General features: G+C 45.9%; 2 protein-coding genes across 5 annotated transcripts in view; one reads left to right on the plus strand and one right to left on the minus strand.

Annotated features, from left to right (window-relative positions):
* The first annotated feature begins 1,293 nt into the window (after positions 1-1,293).
* On the plus strand, positions 1,294-17,261 carry LOC136993404 (mitotic-spindle organizing protein 2B-like). 4 transcript variants are annotated; one of them, XM_067305318.1, is made up of 5 exons: positions 1,294-1,491; positions 1,570-1,715; positions 1,798-1,923; positions 3,004-3,069; positions 16,991-17,074. In XM_067305318.1, the coding sequence occupies exons 1-4, from the start codon at positions 1,313-1,315 to the stop codon at positions 3,018-3,020; spliced, it is 468 nt and encodes a 155-aa protein (XP_067161419.1). In that variant the 5' UTR covers positions 1,294-1,312; the 3' UTR covers positions 3,021-3,069; positions 16,991-17,074. The 4 variants fall into 4 exon arrangements, with proteins under 4 accessions (XP_067161419.1, XP_067161420.1, XP_067161417.1 ...); XM_067305319.1 differs by lacking the exon at positions 16,991-17,074 and adding an exon at positions 6,035-6,106; XM_067305316.1 differs by lacking the exon at positions 3,004-3,069 and having other exon boundaries at positions 16,991-17,261.
* Positions 9,484-17,504, minus strand: part of LOC106487982 (olfactory receptor 10A7-like) — a 33,593-nt gene continuing 25,572 nt past the window's right edge. Inside the window, exon 3 of the transcript XR_010885685.1 lies at positions 9,484-16,696. The gene's annotated coding sequence lies outside the window, so the exon portion shown is untranslated. The remainder of the gene's footprint in view (positions 16,697-17,504) is intronic.

Genomic DNA, 17,504 nt, shown 5'->3' on the forward strand with positions numbered 1-17,504 from the left:
CCTGCAGTCTGTCTGAAGCCTGGTCTAGGTTATACATCTTTATATTCTTTATATATTTCTTTACGGAAGCCCCAAGTCAGCTTAGCAAAGGTGTATGTTGAAGCTAGTAAGATTTTAACTTGTATTATTCCATGACTATTACGAAACACCTCTTGAGTTAGTTTTGCTCCAGATGTTCAAGTCCATATGATTTTGCAAACCTTACAGTTTGCTCTATTTCCATGAGTTTCCTTATTTCCTTCCTGAGAGCATTACAATATTCAGCACCCCCTAAAACACCGATATGTGTATATCAGGCTGACTGAACACCTGCGTTATTTGCAATAAATTAAAAGATATGTTTGACAAGAGTAACTACAGATCCTGATTTGAGATATGCTTTTTTCTGGATGGGCTGCCCCGGTGTTGCCACTGTCATAGCTACAGGTACCTGAGGAGGCAGACATCAGCAGGATGTGAACCCCATGGCCCTCCGTATTGTCCCTGGGTGTCACGCCAGGTCCAGCCGCCCCAGCGTGGGGTGCCTTTAGTGAGCATGGTGATGACTGTCCCTGCTTTGGGATCTGGGAGCACAGGCTGCCCCCAGGGCACTGCCTCCCCAGGCGCTTGGCAAAGCACCACTGGGACAGGGGATGCACCTAACCACATCCCTTCGCACCCTGCTGCAGCCTGCCAGCATGGCATGGGGGGCCACGCGGGGGCATGGGGCAGGGCATGGAGGGGAGCAGGACTGGCCTGCCCTGGGCCTGCCCAGAGGCCCTGGGAGCATGGCCTGGGGCTGGGGTGTGAGGGGGCTGTGCAGGGGCCATGTGGGGGTGTGTGGGGCCTGATGGAGGGTGTGTGGGAGACAAGTGGGGGCTGTGTAGGGGCTGAGCGGGATCTGTGTGGGAGCACTGAGGGGGACTGAGTGGGGGCTGTGAAGGGACTTTGGGGGGGGCCTGTGGGACTCAAGTAGTGTTGTGTGGGGCTGAGGTGGCCATGTGGGTGCCATGTGGGGCTGAGCAGGGGCTGCGTGGGGCTGCATGGGGCCTGTGCGGAGCCATGTGTGGGGCAGCGTGGGGCCGCGTGCGGAGCCGTAAGGGAGGCTGTGTAGGGGTCTGTGTGTCGGCCCCCACCCGGCTTCCGCGCGCCCAGGGCGGGGGAGGAGCACGCAGACGGCAGGCCCAGAGCGGGGGCCGGGGCGAGCTCCGCGAGGGGCGGGGCCGGAGCGCAGGCTGTTGGGGGACGGGGTCAGGGTGCGAGGCGGGGCGGGGCTGGAGCTGTGGGGCGGGGCGAGCTCTGCGGGGGCGGGGATAAGGCAGCGCGGGGTAGCATGGCCGCCATTTCGGGGGTGGCGATGTCGGGCGCGGCTCTAGACGGGGCGCTGGGGAAGGCGGCGACGGCGACGGCGGCGGCGGCGCGGCCGCGGCGGAAGCTCCTAAGCGCGGAGGAGGCGGAGCTGTTCGATCTGGCGCAGGCGGCGGGTAGTGGGCTGGACCCGGAGGTGTTCAAGTGAGCGGCGGGGCGGGCGGGCGAGCGGCGACTCCGGCGGCGCCCCGGCGCCCGCCGCTCAGCGCCGTGTCCCCGCAGGGTGCTGCTGGACCTGCTGCGCATGAACGTGGCGCCGCTCGCCGTCTTCCAGATGCTCAAGTCCATGTGCGCCGGGCAGCGGCTGCCGGCGGGCGCGGAGGGCGGCCCCGCCGCGGCGCCGGCGCCGCTCCCCGCCGACACGCGAGGTAGGCGGCGGCGGGCGGGGGGCCCGGGCGGGGCCGGCGGCGCGGGCGGGCCCTAACGTGTCTGTGTCTCTCTTTGCCCCAGAGGCCCCCGCGGACAGTAAAATCCCCGCGCCGCTCGCCTTCGCCTCCGCCCTGCGGCCTCCGCGGCTCGGCGGCGCGAAGCTGGTGGTCTGCAGCCCCGCCGACGGCCGCCCGCCTCTCTCGCAAGGTCCCCCCGCGTCCTGCCCGCTTCCCCGCTGCCTGTCCGCTCCTCCCGCCGGTCGCGGTGCTCGCTGCACTCCGGGCTTGGCGCAGGCCGCGGCGGCGCCGGGGGCACGCGTGGGCGGGCCGGGGCTGGGGGCCGGGGGCGCTGCGGGGAGGGGGCCGCGGCCCGGGCGGCAGGGCCTGCGGGCGCTCGGGGGGCGCTGGGCCGCCGGCGGCGCCCGGGGGCCCCCTCCGCGGTCGGCGGCGGGGGGCGGTGGTGAGCGCGGGGCCCGCTCCGTGTGAGCCGCCGGCGAGGCCGCCCGCCCCGGCACCTGCCGGTGGCCCGGAGGAAGTGGTCAGGTTCAGCTCGTGTTTCAGCGAGGTTACCCTGGAGAACGCGTTGCTCCCCGCCAGGGTTTGAAACTGCTGCGGGTCAGCTGCTTTGTGGGCGTTACCTCTTCCCCCCCCCCCTTTTTTTGTTGTTTTCCCTTTTTTCTTAAGGCAGCACAGGTAGTAGCTTGTGGAGGAACCCGTGTGATGCGATCTGTCAGGAAAAGGAGGTTCTTAAAATCACTGCTGTTAGGTTTTGTACCTGGATGTGTTAAACCCCTGGCTCTGCCTTTCGAGTCTTTAAAAAACAAAACAAAAAACCCCCCTTTAATATCTAATATTAGCTAATGCTGCTTCAGTTGTATCTAACTTAAGAAAATAAAGTTTCTGAGATGTCAGGAATCACTAAAAGTAAGGGGAATTGTGATGCTTCGTCCGCTCCATCTGCAGGTAGCGTGGTAGCTTCGGCTGCTCATCTTACTGCTCTTCCAGTGGATTACTGTGTCTGGATGAATGGTATTTAGTGGGAACATGAGCACTCAGGGTCTTTTTCCATTTTCTGCCTGTTGCTCTAAAGCGCTCAGTGCACCTTGGATGAAATGGTATTGGAAAGCTCTGTGGAGCTGGCAGCTAAAATAGCGACTGCTTTTGAATATTTTTTCTTTAGTCCTCTAACCTCAGTGGACAGTAGCCAATTTAGCCCTGAAGTTGTGCCATTTTTTTTCCCAGTCCAGTTCTAATAAACCTTTTACTTGTTCTCTGAATCTTCCTGAAGTGACTTTTGGCTGGTAGCCTGCAACTTCTGGATATCTGTGGATTACGTCTAAAAGGTTTAAAAGAGGTAATTAAAATACACCCGTTGTCACTAAGCTTAAATTCACCGTAAAGGGCTTCTCATTTCTCTTCTGCTTAAAAATATAGTAAAAAGGCATAATAGTCAAAGCAATCAGATCTTGTGGTCATTGTTTGTGGTTGCAGAGAACGAAATTGCATGCCTAACAACACGTTTTCTGCACATCTTGACACTGCTATACCAGTAATGTGGGAATGCTTGTTCAACCAGTGGGAGCATTGAAATGAATGAGGTCAAGTTGAGTTTTATTGTTGTTTTGTTCTTCTATCCACAAAGAATTTTGTCACAAAACTGAAAAAGTAAACTTTGGTCAGCCAGGACTGTGCTGACAGCATGAGACAAGTGGGGGATGGGGGGAAGCTTTGCCAGCACACAACTGGGGAAAAACAGTAAGCTTTACTTGTCACGCTAGCATACTAGCACTTAGTCTAGTCCCATTGCCTGGACTGGCTTGGTGATGGGGAGCGTTTCCTCTGTATGGCAACTGCCTGTGCTTGTAAGCTTTTATATCTGATGGTGAGTCCTATAGATAGTGAAGTTCAAAGCATGATTCATTTGACCACGTACAGGGTTTTAGAATGAGATGACTTATACCATGATCCAAGGCGCCTTTACAGTAATGGAGCCTGCTAGCCCTGGTGGAGATTCCCACACAGTAAATGGGTGAGATTCACCTCACTGAGCGGCTGAGGGTGGCTGTACAGGGACTTGGGAAATCTGCTAACGCTTTAACGGAAATTAGGTGTAGAGTGTGCCGATAGTGTCTTGCACTTCACCTTGAACAGTTTCTTCTTTCTTGCTGAGTGAAAGAGGTGCTTTGGGTTAAGAATTCCCTGATGAGAGGTCATTTGTGGTAAAGAGAACAGCCAGACGTATGATTAAGAAGTGACTCTAAAGATGTACGGGGGAAAAAGAAGACACCTGGCTGACTATTTTCCTGAGCTAAGAAAGAGATACAGCACTTGCACATTTTAAGTAACAAGCAACATGCTGCTCCTGTAGTACATTGAGAGGAAATGTCCTCAAAAGAAAACAGGAGTTTTGAACAGAAGATGCTGTTAAATTTTGCTTTTTCTTCTCTCTTGATGCTTCAGGCGTGGTGGGACACTCAAAAACTGTGAACGAACTTTGGTAAGGTTTTTGTTCCTGTCTGTTTTCTAATCTGGAGTAGCTCTTGTTCCCTCACGTATGCTGGTTGTGTAGCACTTCCTGTCAAAATGAGATTTTTCTAGCACTGGGCTGCTGCTGTGATTCCAGTTTTGGCTGCTGGTAGGCTGACTCAGATTTGAAATTGCCAGATGGCCGCTTGTTTGATAACCATCGTTACATTTCTCAAGAGGAAAATCCAGAAACCTTTTGCTAGAGCTGCCCTGCCCTGAGCAGTTGCCTTCTACTGGCTTGCATTGGTACAAGTACCTTAGAAAGGCTGAGTTTCCAGGAATTGTTATGCTGTTTTGGGGGCTTAATTCAGTTGTCAGCTGAACCAACGGAGGTATGTAGTGAAGCTCAGAGAAAGATAGCATTAGTACTATTTTGCTTGTACTAAATGTTCACAGTATTAGTCTGGCCTTCTGTGTCTCTCATTGCTGCTTTATTTCACAAGGCTGAAGTGTGCCTGAAGTACCTTCAGGGCTAGTTGATGCACTGCGATTGCTGAGTGGACCATCCAGGCTTACGGGAGGATCTTGCCTGTCAAGCCACAGTTTTAATGTTTTACTGTATGTCTGCAGTGAATGTTGAACTTAGATCTCCATTTTTTTGCAGGGTGGTGCTTAGTACTGGTGATAGAGATGCGTGCTGGCCTCCTCTCTGTCATCAGGTTAAATCCTAACCAAATTCTGATAGGCAGCACTTGCCTGGTCTTGCTAGAAGGTTTGGTCTTCCCAGTTGTGTCGGTTTTCTTGTTTTCTGGAAGCTTCTGCTATGTTAGAGCAGCATCTCACTTAGGAACTAAAAAGAGAAGTTTTCATTCAATCAGCTCAAGTGACTTTGCTGTCATCTGGGGCCCACTGAAGTTAAACAGCAGCTGATCTTTATGTGAATGCAATCATTATTGAAAACCCAACTCTCTCAGAAAATTCTTTGGGCGGAACATATGCCCAGCAGTGGTTTATCACAATCTTAGTCCTGTACTCTCCTCTCTGTGAGTGTAAGGAGTGCCAGTCAGCTCTCGCTAGCATCAAGAAGAGCACTCACTTTCTCTGGATCAGCTTGTGAGGATGTATCTCTATAGCCTCTGGGCTGGTGGGGAGTCTCGTGCCTGCTTTTGCTGAATTAGTTAAAGAAATGGGTATATTAGCATAGTGCCCAGTCTGACCTAAAATGGGCATCAAGTGCAAGCTAACAAGTTGTGCCACTTTAATTGCAGCTGTACAGCTTTTGGCTAGCTTGTATCTGGCAGCACAGTGCAGTGTTGGTGCTTGGAGGGATGTGCCTGGCATGTCCAAGGGAAGATGTGTAGGATTGCTGGTTGAAAATCATGAAAACAAACTTCCTGAGAGATCTCCCAATTCGTGAGCTGGTAATGATGATGTAAAGCAGAACTGGATCATCAGTACCAGCCGTATCTGTGCTTTACTGGACCACCTGAGGCTCAACTAGGATTTGCACTATCTGTACCTCAAGACAGCAGCTTGTTTTACTAGAGCCCTTGGGGGAAATTGTGTAGCTGATGTAAAGATCCCATTAAATCGGCATATCTTCAACAGAGTAAGTTTCTCCTGTTAAATTGGGGAAATACCCAGTTAGCTCAAATTGAAGAGGAGGAGAAAGAATCAGTTTAGGTTTACTCCTCTTTCACTGAACTTTCTAGTTCTGCGCACAGTTCAAGTCCGTTATCAGTGCCTCAGTTCAGGAGTTGGAGACTAAGTGTTAATAGGCTGACTGGGGCTGTCTTCTGGGCTGGATCTGTTCTGCAGGAGTGTTCGCTTTGCCTTGCCTCCTTTCCCTCTAGGACCTGCTGCAGAGAAGGGGAACCAAAGCTGTATCTGCTATTGGCCCTGCCACCTCTTGTTGGAAGATGCCTCTTCTGTTTAAGAAGAGGATGGTGCCACTTCTGCATGGGACCAGGCATTTGGAGATGGGAGATGCTGCCTCTGTGTAACCAGGACTTGTTTGCTGATAAAGCCAGAACTCGCTGCATGAAGACAAAGAACAGTGATTGCCCTATATAAGCTTGCCTGCCTGCTTTGCACAGTGTCCTTCAGCTCTGCATATCTGCTCTTTCTCCTATGTTTCTTCCTTTGTCAGAAGACAGACAAATGGCTGAAGGAATCCAAGTTTGTCCTAAAGATTAGCCAACAAGACTGCTTCGCTCAAGTTCTGTCAGTAACAACGAGATACCAGTTTAGGCTTCTGAACTCATTGTGATGCAGGGAGGTTTGTTTGAAGCAGTTAATGACTGTTACAGCATTTCTGGTCAACAATATGAGGAAAAAAAACCCCAAACAAACCCAAAGTCACCCTTCTTTTCCCCTCTCCCCCCCCCCCCCCCCCAAAAAAAAAAAGTACAGTTATTTCGGCTTTTTAAAACTAAAGCTCTTAAGAAGCAGGGAATCTAATTTGAATGGCTTTGTTCTCTGTTTTCCCAGAGAATATAACCATGGTGTTCAGCCTGCAGCAGTGTTCGCTGGTGACTGAATTTCTGATAACTGGCTCAAAATTAGCTGGTTTTGAGCATTAGAGCATCCATGTGGCGTATATAGCTAGAAACAACTGCATGTAAGCTGTGCACAAACTGTTCATCACCAGTAATTGATTTGAGAGGAAAAGAGTTGATTTTTAAAGGCAAAGTATATCCTTTTGGCAACTTCCTTCTGTGGATGTGAGGGAGAGGTGCGTGAACCCCTTGGGACAGTGGTGCTGGTTTTAGTCTAGACTACTATGTACAGGCATACCTCGGAGATATTGCGGGTTCAGTTCCAGACCACTGCAATAAAGCAAATATCAAAATAAAGTGAGTCACATGAATTTTTTGGTTTTCCAGTGGATATAAAAGTTATGTTTACATCGTACTGTAGTCTATTAAGTATGCAATAGCATTATGTCTAAAAAACCAATGTACATACCTTAATTTAAAAATACTTTATTGCTAAAAAATGCTAACCGTCATCTGAGCCTTCAGCGAGTCGTAATCTTTTTGCTGATGGAGGGTCTTGCCTCGATGTTGATGGCTGCTGACTGATCAGGGTGGTGGTTGCTGAAGGTTGGGGTGGCTGTGGCAGTTTCTTAAAATAAGACAGCAGTGAAGTTTGCCGTATCAACTGACTCTTCCTTTCGCCAAGGATTTCTCTGTAGCATGCAATGCTGTTTGATAGGATTTTACCCACAATAGAACTTCTTTCAAAATTGGAGTCAATCCTCTCAAACCCTGCCGCTGCTTTATCAACTAAGTTTATGCAGTATTCTAAATCCTTTGTTATCATTTCAACAATGTTCACAGCGTCTTCACCAGGAGTAGATTCCATCTCAAGAAACCACTTTCTTCATCCTTAAGAAGCAACTCCTCATCTGCTAAAGTTTTATCATGAGATTGCAGCAATTCAGTCACATCATCAGGCTTTACTTCTAATTCTAGTTTTCTTGCTATTTCCACCACCTCTGCAGTTACTTCCTCCTGTGCTGAAGTCTTGAACCCCTCAAAGTCATTCATGAGGGTTGGAATGAACTTCTTCCAAACTCCTGTTAATGTTGATATTTTGACTGCCTCCTGTGAATCACGAATGTTCTTAATGGCGTCTAGAATGGTGAATCCTTTTCAGAAGGTTTTCAATTTACTTTGCCCACATCCATCAGAGGAATCGCTCTCTATGGCAGCTCTAGCCTTATGAAATGTATTTCTTAAATAATAAGACTTGAAAGTCAAAGTTACTCCTGTTAATGTTGATATTTTGACTGCCTCCTGTGAATCACGAATGTTCTTAATGGCGTCTAGAATGGTGAATCCTTTTCAGAAGGTTTTCAATTTACTTTGCCCACATCCATCAGAGGAATCGCTCTCTATGGCAGCTCTAGCCTTATGAAATGTATTTCTTAAATAATAAGACTTGAAAGTCAAAGTTACTCCTTGATCTATGGGCTGCAGAATGGATGTTGTATTAGCAGGCATGAAAACAACATTAATCCCATTGTACATCTCCATCAGAGCTCTTGCATGACCAGGTGCATTGTCAATAAGCACTAATATTTTGAAAGGAATCTCTTTTCTTCTGAGCAGTAGGTCTCAACAGTGGGCTTAAAATAGTCAGTAAACCATGTTGTAAACAGATGTGCTGTTATCCAGGCTTTGCTCTATTTATAGAGCATAGGCAGAGTAGATTTAGCATAATTTTTAAGGGCCCTAGGATTTTCGGCATGGTAAATGAGCATTGGCTTCAACTTAAAGTCACCAGCTGCATTAGCCCCTAATAAGAGAGTCGGCCTGTCCTTTGAAGCCAGCCACTGACTTCTCTCTAGCTGTGAAAGTCCTAGATGGCATCTTCTTCCAATATAAGGCTGTTTTGTCTGCATTGAAAATCTGTTGTTTAGTGTAGCCACCTTCATCAGTTCTCTTAGCTAGATCTTCTGGATAAATTGCTGCAGCTTCTGCATCAGCACTTATTGCTTCACCATGCGCTTTTGTGTTATGGAGATGGCTTCTTTCCCTAAACCTCATGAACCAACCTCTGCCAGCTTCAAACTTTTCTTTTGCAGCTTCCTCACCTCTCTCAGCCTTAATAGAATTGAAGAGAGTTAGGGCCTTGCTCTGGATTAGACTTTGGCTTAAGGGAATGTTGTGGCTGGTTTGCTCTTCTATCCAGACCACTAAAACTTTCTCCGTATCAGCAATAAGGCTGTTTTGCTTTCTTATCATTCGTGTCTTCACTGGGGTAGCGCTTTGAATTTCCTTCAAGACCTTTTCCTTTGCATTCACAACTTGGCTAACTGCTTGGCGCAAGAGGCCTAGTTTTTGGCGCCTCTCAGCTTTCGGCATGCCTTCCTCGCTAAGCTTCATCATTTCTAGCTTTTGATTTAAAGTGAGACATGTGCGGTGCTTCCTTTCACTTGAACACTTAGAGGCTGTTGTAGGGTTATTAATTGGCCTAATTTTAATATTGTTGTGCCTCAGGGAGTAGGGAGGCCTGAGGAGAGGAAGAGAGATGGGAAAGGCCAGTTAGTGGAGCAGTCAGAACACACACAACATTTATTAAGTTTGCTGTCTTATATGGGCGCGGTTCGTCATGCCCCAAAACAATTGCAATAGTAATATCAAAGATTGCAGATCACCCTAACAGATATAATAATGATGAAAAAGTTTGAAATATTGTGAGAATTACCAAAATGTGACACAGAGGCAGGAAGTGAGCACATGCTGTTGGAAAAATGGTGCCAAAAGGCTTGCTTGATGCAGGGTTGCCACAAACCTTCAATTCGGGGGGGGGGGGAACACAGTATCTGTGAAGTGCGGTAAAACGAGGTATGCCTGCATATAGTTTATGGCTGTTAAATATGCCATTTTCCTACCCATGGTTTCCTGTCAGCCCACCAACAAGCTGCTGGTGCTTCCCCTGCAGTTTTCTACTTCTACTGCATGTGCCAAAGCCTTGCCCTTTCTTTCCAGGCTAATGAATGCCCTGTCATGCTCCTCTTGCCCTCCGCACTTCCACTATTCTTTTCTTCACGTTTCCCTTCTTCCCCATCCCATGTGTATTCCATAACTTTATTTCCCAGAGCTTCCTCCCCAGCTACCTCTTTATACCCCATGAGTTGCTGATGTGACCTTGCTTTTCAGAATCCTGTCCCCATTTCGGGTTTCTCACTTGACTTATTAATTTTAAGGCTACCATGGACCATTGCAGCCTTCTAGTCTGCTCTGCACAGCAGAGATCAGAGCACTTTCCTTCCCCATGAAATTCTATGTCATGCTTGGGTGCCTGTTTGAAATGCCACGGAGTCCACCCCCAGCTGTGGGCTCAGTGAAGGGTTTGGTGGGTGAGTTTTCCTTGTCTGAATGTAAAATTGTGCTTCTGAGATTCATAAGTTCTTTTTCTGCCTCTGCATTTGTAAGTACTTTCTTGTGTAAATATTTAAGATATGGTGATCGAGTTCTCTTCTGAGCATCGATATTCAATTATTTCCTAAATATCCCTCTACCTACTCCGTTGTTTGTTGCCAGCTTTGTCCTCTTTATCTGTTCTACCTGCCGTCCTTGTATTTTACCACCATCTCTATTCATCCTTTGTCCCACTTTTTATTTCTTGCGCTTTCTCTATGTTGTCTGCCTTCAGCTGTGGTCAGCATTTCATGGTGACAGGTACTACTGCAAGGACCCCAAGTAACTATTACTGCTCTGGGGTATAGCTGGCTGGCCATGCTAGCTGCACTGCAGTCTTTTTGTACCCACCTTCTACTTATCCAGCCTTGCATTATCTCAGGATTCATCTTGATGCTGGATTTGTAATGCAGGCTTCTCTATTAAGGAGATATAGCAGTTGGCAAGGATAATGCTGTGTGGAGCTCAGACATGATGCAGGGAATGCCCCCACAGATACTAAGGACTTCCCTTTAAATGCACTTAATCTCTTTTGTATTCACTATACAGTGTATTTTCATATTGGTTATGCTGGCTATTGTGCTTTGGATATATGGTATATTGTTATTTTTAGGTTAAATATATCCAGGAGGTTTAACCATTAGCAACACATTCTTAATTCATGCTATGTACCTGCAAATACTGTATTCAAACATTTGATGCATATCTTCCTTGAAAAATTCTGTAGGACGTCCTATAGATAATCCGGAGGACTGATCAAAGGACTAATGTACTTCTGATCATGATTTTCTCATGTAGTGGCTTCACTCACTCAAGTTTTCCAGCACTTCATCAGTACCATTCCAATAGCTGGATTTCCTTTGACTTACATTCGTTAAAGAGCAGTCAGGTTGCACTCCAAAACAGATCTTTAACTTGTAACTCTCACACCTCTCTCTTGTAATGCTTTCTACCAAAACAGTGCAATTTAAGCTCTTTGGAATTAGAGGCCTCTATTCTTATTTTGTGAAGTGTGGTGAATGTGATAATTCTACAGGGCAAGAAGTTTTGTTTTTGGCACTTTACTGCTGTGGAGTTGCTGTATCTTTTTTTTTCCCCCCGAGGTCCCATTCCAGCATGTACTTTTTGTTTTTACTTTTTTGGATTGTAGGCATTTCGGTATTCTATCAGCAACTGAATAGCTTCAGTTTATAGAAGATAAGTAGACCACCTTGTTCATCTTGTGGGACAAGGGTTACAAAATAGTGTTGTCTGGATTTCAGATGTTGATATCGGTTGTTTTGTAACTGACTAAATTTGAAAACTTTCTCAGTAAGCTGTGCCATACTTTGTTGGATGGTTTTAGGCCCCTTAGTTAAAAATTCTAGCTTCTTTCCCCTCCCAGGAGGTGTGTGTGTATGTGTGCACGCCAGAACAAACATGCAAAAAGTTTGGGCTGGAGCACTGAAACCTTTCATGGACCTAGTCCTAAAAGAATAGGTGGCTTCGTTGTTCCCCTGAAAATATATTTTGCTCCAAGTAATGCACTTTGAAAGCTGAAGTCTAGATATACTTGTCTTTTAGTGAATCTTTAACTTTTTGGATGGAAAGAGCTATACTGGATGCTGTGACTCAGTCTGCACTACTGTATTTTGGGGAGGAATCTGTTAAAGACTCCTTCCCATTTCAGTAACTCTTAAGGAAAGATAATTGCCTAATCTGGGATGTACAGGCTTCTTCCATTCTTCTGTTCTTTTAAGTGTGCTATATTCTTTGCAGTGCTACATATATAGTAGGAGTCTGATATATAAACTTGCCAAATAATTTGGTCACAAGTATTGCGGCTATGTCTGCTGAAGAAGCTAGGCCACAATTCAGTAGGAGAGCCAGTCTAAAACTGTATTCCCTGAAAGTATTGGGGTCCCCTGAGTAGCCTGGGCTGCACTGTGTAACGTTTTTACATATACTCTAGGTATGATGGACATGGGTGGATGGCTAAAACCAGGAATTTTCTGGAACTGACAATGTTGTCAACATGGAAAAGATAGCAGAGACAGTTGGCAATCTCTGGTCAGTATGGATGTGTCTGTCCTCAGTCACAGTTTTGGCACAGAAGGTTTTCAGTTTTACATGAGGCTGTAAGGCTTTCTCTGTGCTGGGTATTTGAGCTAATTCCCTGCTGTACTGGGAGTTAGCTAAACACTACACTGGGATCATTTTTAATATCTTTTTCAGGATTATTTTCAAGCTTTTTTTCTTTTCTTTTTTTTTCTTTTTTTTCTTCTCTCTTGCTCTATGAGGCAAGACTCCAAAAACTAACAGAGAGATGGGATTTAGAGGAGTACTCTAAATGCCAGGCTTGTCATGCATGGCTTTGTGGAAAAGTAATGAGATGTGAGTACATCATGAGCAGCAACTAATTTTCTTTCTCTCTCTCTCTCTCTGTCCAAAAAAAATCCAGAAAATCTTGTGTGTAATGGAATGTAGCCACAGTAGGAGCCAGGAAAACAGACTGAGAAAAGCTCCCTGAGAAAGATGAGGAACATCTCCATCTTTCTATGTAATCTACATGCAAGAGAGGAGGAGGAGGAGGAAGAAATTAGGTTATCCCAGGTGTGGGGAGGAAAACCAATCAAATGAGAAACAAACAGCACATGAGTCTGGGGTAGATTTGTAGAAAAAGACTGGTGGTTTTATGTTGATTAGTAGATGGGCAATGATCTCCAGTGGCTCAGCTGAGCAGTGTCAAAGGGAGCCGTCTCAAGAGTGGGAGATATGGATGAAAACCTTTTCTAAGGTAAACCAGGTACTGTTTGGGTGGTTAAGTTGGTAGCCTCCCAAGGTAACATAGATACTAGAGTGGTAAGGGAGAAATTCATCATGCAGATAGAAATGGAGGAAGTACCGTTTCAGAGCTTTTTAGAGAGTCTGCTTGGAAAAGGGATGTTGTATTCATCAGACTAAGGCAGACCTCTGCTCTCGGACCTGGGGAGTTGCTTCATACCTTAACCCACCTTCAGATGTCTGAAATTTAGGGGATTCTTACTGCATGTGTTAAACTGAGTTGCTTGAGCAACTAAGGAGGCTTGTCAGTGTGCTGAAAAGGATCTGAGAGTTATTTTGTTAACTTACTCTTCTTCTGTAATCTCTTCTAGTGATGTAGTTGAATACATAACCTTTTTTAAGTAAACAGGATGTTTGAGAATAAAGGAGGATAAAAGTTTTCTGCAGGTGACTTACGGGCCTGTGTAGGTCTCAACTCTTTTGTGTTCTCTTCTTTCTTCAAATTCTTTTCTTCAGATAAGTGCATGTAAAAGAAAACGCACATACTTTGCCTTAGTGCATAGTTAAGGTCTTAGTTAACTGCTTTGGACGGTGCATTTAAAAACCATCCCCCTATTTTGCCTCTTCCTGTGTTTGAAAACTGTTCAGCTGGATTTGGTGAGACATGTTCTGCCATTCTTAACAGGCCTTCTTACTGGGTCCTCTCAGGGAAGCTGCTTTAGCAAGGGTTGTGTTTAGCTCTGGGAGGAGCCTGACGTGTCATACTTGTGTGTATTAGCTGTTAAGAATATCTCAGCAGCTTTGGAAACCTGAGAGCCTACCAGTTTGTGTTGCAGAAGAGGACTGCTTATGATATTTGTATAGGGATGTGAGCAAGACTTTCTGCAGAGCAAAGCTGGGAATCCAGCAAAGCATTGATTATAGCAAGCCACAATCACATCTTTGGGTTGCTTTTGAAAGTGAGATCTAGCTGTGGCTGTTTGAGATTTTTCCACGGCTGGGAAGTGAGGAAATTTGAAGCGAGTCCCATCACTGTGCCATCTTCAATGGGTGGTTAAAAATGTCTGTCTTTTAAACCTTGTAGATAACACGTAGTGATTGTAAGAAGGAGAGACTTCTGCTATTGCAATTTATTTTCCTTTCAGGCCTACAATTGAGTCTCTGCCCTTTTAGAAAGGCCAGCTGGTTTATTGTGCCCAGTGTAAGACTTCTTGTGAGACAAACAGGAGCAGGGTGTGAGAGAACTGAAATAAACTCACTGTTGCTCTAGCCCTTCAGCCCTGCCAATACTTATTTTGAGAGATGTTTCAAAACTGTTGCAGTCCTGATATCCCAGGCCTCCCTGACTGTGTTCCAAGTAATAATATCAGCAGCTGAAGGCCTCTTTTTTTTTTTTTTTTAAACCCTATGAGAAAAGAAAAATGCTCCAGATGCAGGAGGATCTGCAGTTCCTGTTACTGCTCAGAAACAGTAAAGGATCCCCTGGAGAAGGCTGTAGGTTGAGCAGAAAGGAGGCTGAAAGAGACGGGCTTAGGATTTCCACTTCTACAAGGATGTCTGGGGTGGGGGTGCTTTTTCTAAATCTGATATGATCTGCAGGCTGCAGTCTCTGAATCTGGTGAAGACTCCTTCTGTCTCCTTCTAGAGGTGGCAGTAGCTCTTCAGTCTTCAGTTCTGTCAGAGATGATCAGCATTAATGTGTCCAGCAAGTAGCCAGAGAAGAGATGTGCTGGTACTTTAGATGGGGAGAACTAACAATCAGAGGAAGAAAGGGCATGCTGCCGCCACTGCTTGCATGCATATACCCATTCTTTTCAAACTTTGTCAGGTGCTTGAGCAGATCTGCATGTAACTGCTGGTTTTTGAGTCATCTTTGGGCTGGGAGGTACTTGATTCGGTTCCCTTTTGACATGACTCTTAGGTTTGCATCCGTAACTATTTGGCCTGCAACTGTATTGTGGCAGCCAGACACATCCAAGATAAGGGCATCTCGTGTCACCAAGACAAGTATCAGTAGAATCCTTTTGCTAGTCTCTACTACTTGAATTGCAGAAAAGCTGTGGTAGCTTAACTTCTGTGCTTTGCTCTTGTGGACCCTGATATCTCTGATACTCAGACTTGCAGACATGCACAACCTGTACCTGTCCTTGCACATTTTGTGAGCTATTCTTGATTGATTCATGGGTCTAGATATGATGCTTCCAAAAGCATGGTTGGATCTCATGCTGTTGAAATGACTGGTTTGTTTTACTGTGACTTACTGTGGAGGGCATTTGTTTTATCTGAATATGGCTTCTTTTTACAAAGTGATTCTCTTTTCCCAAGTAGTTTCAGGTAGGTCAGAAGATCAAGGGCCTGACTCCCTGTAGCACTTAATGGTACAGTTGTTTTGTATGTGCACATGGTTAGAGTCATGTTGTACACAGGTTGGGGACCTGTACTATTACTGGATATGTGCATGTAAGGAAGGGGAGGTCATTCACCTATATAGATGTAATGGGTTGCTAAAAGCATCATGGTGAACTCTAATGCTCTGTTCCTGCCAATTTTTCACTTAAATGGTGTGAGATCATGTATTGCCATTGTGCAATTTGTTTGTTTTTCATGGACAACACTTGCATTAATAAAAATTGCTTAAGTGCTTACGAGCTTGAGCTAAGAAGAAAAATTGCAAGGCTGGCTGGCTGGCTTGGGCTGATAACTGCTGGCAGATCACTGGTGTGGTTTACAATAATAGACTTTAAGCACACCTGACTTAGCTGGGATAAGTGAATTTATTTCTTTTGCCACCTTAGTCTGTCAAATGTTACAGATATGAAGCGGGCCACATATGCTTATTTGGAAGCTCTCAGGGTGTCTTTCCAGTGCTGCAAGGTGTTAATTTATGGTTTTGACATGAGTCCTATTGTCAGACAGTGCTTCAAGGAGGGAGGATAGTTTGGTAAGTAAAACAGACATATATCTATGGTCTGCTGTCCTGTCAGTAGCACAAATGATCCAAGACGATGATTTCCAAACCAGGCCCATGGAGAGTCCCCCATGTGGAGTAGCTACTGGTATTCTGGAAGTTGCTCTGATACAATTACCAACGTGTCACTCTCCATTTTAATTGCATTCCTGTAACTACAGATATTCAGGAAAAAACAACTTACTGGATCCCTGGTTTTGCTTCCTCCTTACTGGTATTCATTTTTTTGTGATTCTTCGTGGAACTTGCTGTCTTTTGTAAAAGCTGTGGCCATTTCACCTTTCTGCTTCGAGCTTCTTTGTCCTTTTATTTCTGTTTTCTTTCCCAAAGCAAGTGCTATTTTTCATCTGAAGTAGTTCTCTCCAGTGCCAGGAAAAGTCAGACTTGCTCACTTCACCTCTTGCTCAGTTTTCCCCACCTACCTTTTGTTTGCAGCACAGCTTACTCTGTCCCTTTTTCTCTTCAGGCTGAATATGGCAGGATGGGTGGATGCCCCTTGCCTCCCCCAGTTTGCGCCTCTCTACCCATTGCTTCTCTCTGCTGTCATATTTCATTATAGAGATGGTCAGCTGTGCCTACAGAAAGGCAACTCTATCACATTCTGAGCACAGTAAGGAAATCTGTGAGTAGCTGGTCCTGTATGGGATTTGGAGCTGTTGGGAAACTGCAGAAAATGATAGGAAACCCAGACTTGCTCATCAGGTTGCAAAAGTGACTTGAACAGATGGGTTTCTGATGTGACTGCAGGCTTCAGAAAGAAGTGGACACTGGCACATCAGTTCACTTATCCCAGCTACGAGGTGTTAGATGCTCTTCCTTTTCTTCTTGAATTGCTGTCTGCAGTGCTGGTGTTCCTGTGCAAAATGAAAGCAATTGTATTTAAAGAACAAAGTGGCTGGTTACTTTGTGGATTAAAATTGATGACAATTAATAATGTTCATACCGCAATGCGTTTTGACTTCGTGGCCCTGATATCTGTTGAGCTGAATCCACAAATTTGCTTTGTGTTGGATGCTGGATAAATTTGCGACATCTAATAAAACTTTGCCTTTTGCATGAGTTCTCAAGGAACACTTGCAGCTTAGATGCAGTGTCATTGACATATGGGGCTGGGATTTCAAAATTAATGTGTGTATTTGTTCATTCAGGGAGAAATAAAACCAGTTCTGCGGTCAGCGGGACCCAGGTTCTAGCCGAAAGGAGCAGCCGGGAAGGATCTGCCCAGAGGATGCCTCGACAACCAAGTGCTAGCCGGCTGCAGAAAGCAGGAGCTTCTGGAAAGAACAGTGGAGGCAACAGTACCTAAATAAGACACTAGCTCTGATGTATTTTGGTGCTTGAAAATGTATATAATCTATTCTGTAAAACTGCATGTTTTGTATGTATTTGTCTTACAAATAATATTTGTAATATCTGGAACTGAGCTGTTTCTTATTTCCAAAACTTCCTTTGGCAACTCAGATTATGAGGAGTTGCCTAAAGACACCTGGGACAAAGAAAGAGGTGTGAAGACTAGAAGGACTTGCAGTAGTGCTCAGTTTTCTCTGGGGAGGTCAAGACTCATATTGCAAGGCAATGCTCCATGCTTCTTCCTTCCCTGAAATCCAGTTTGACACATTCACAGCAGCTGGAGCAAAATAGCTGAATTATGGGAGATGGATA

Source organism: Apteryx mantelli, chromosome 15 (assembly GCF_036417845.1).
Source record: "Apteryx mantelli isolate bAptMan1 chromosome 15, bAptMan1.hap1, whole genome shotgun sequence".
NCBI lineage: Eukaryota > Metazoa > Chordata > Aves > Apterygiformes > Apterygidae > Apteryx > Apteryx mantelli.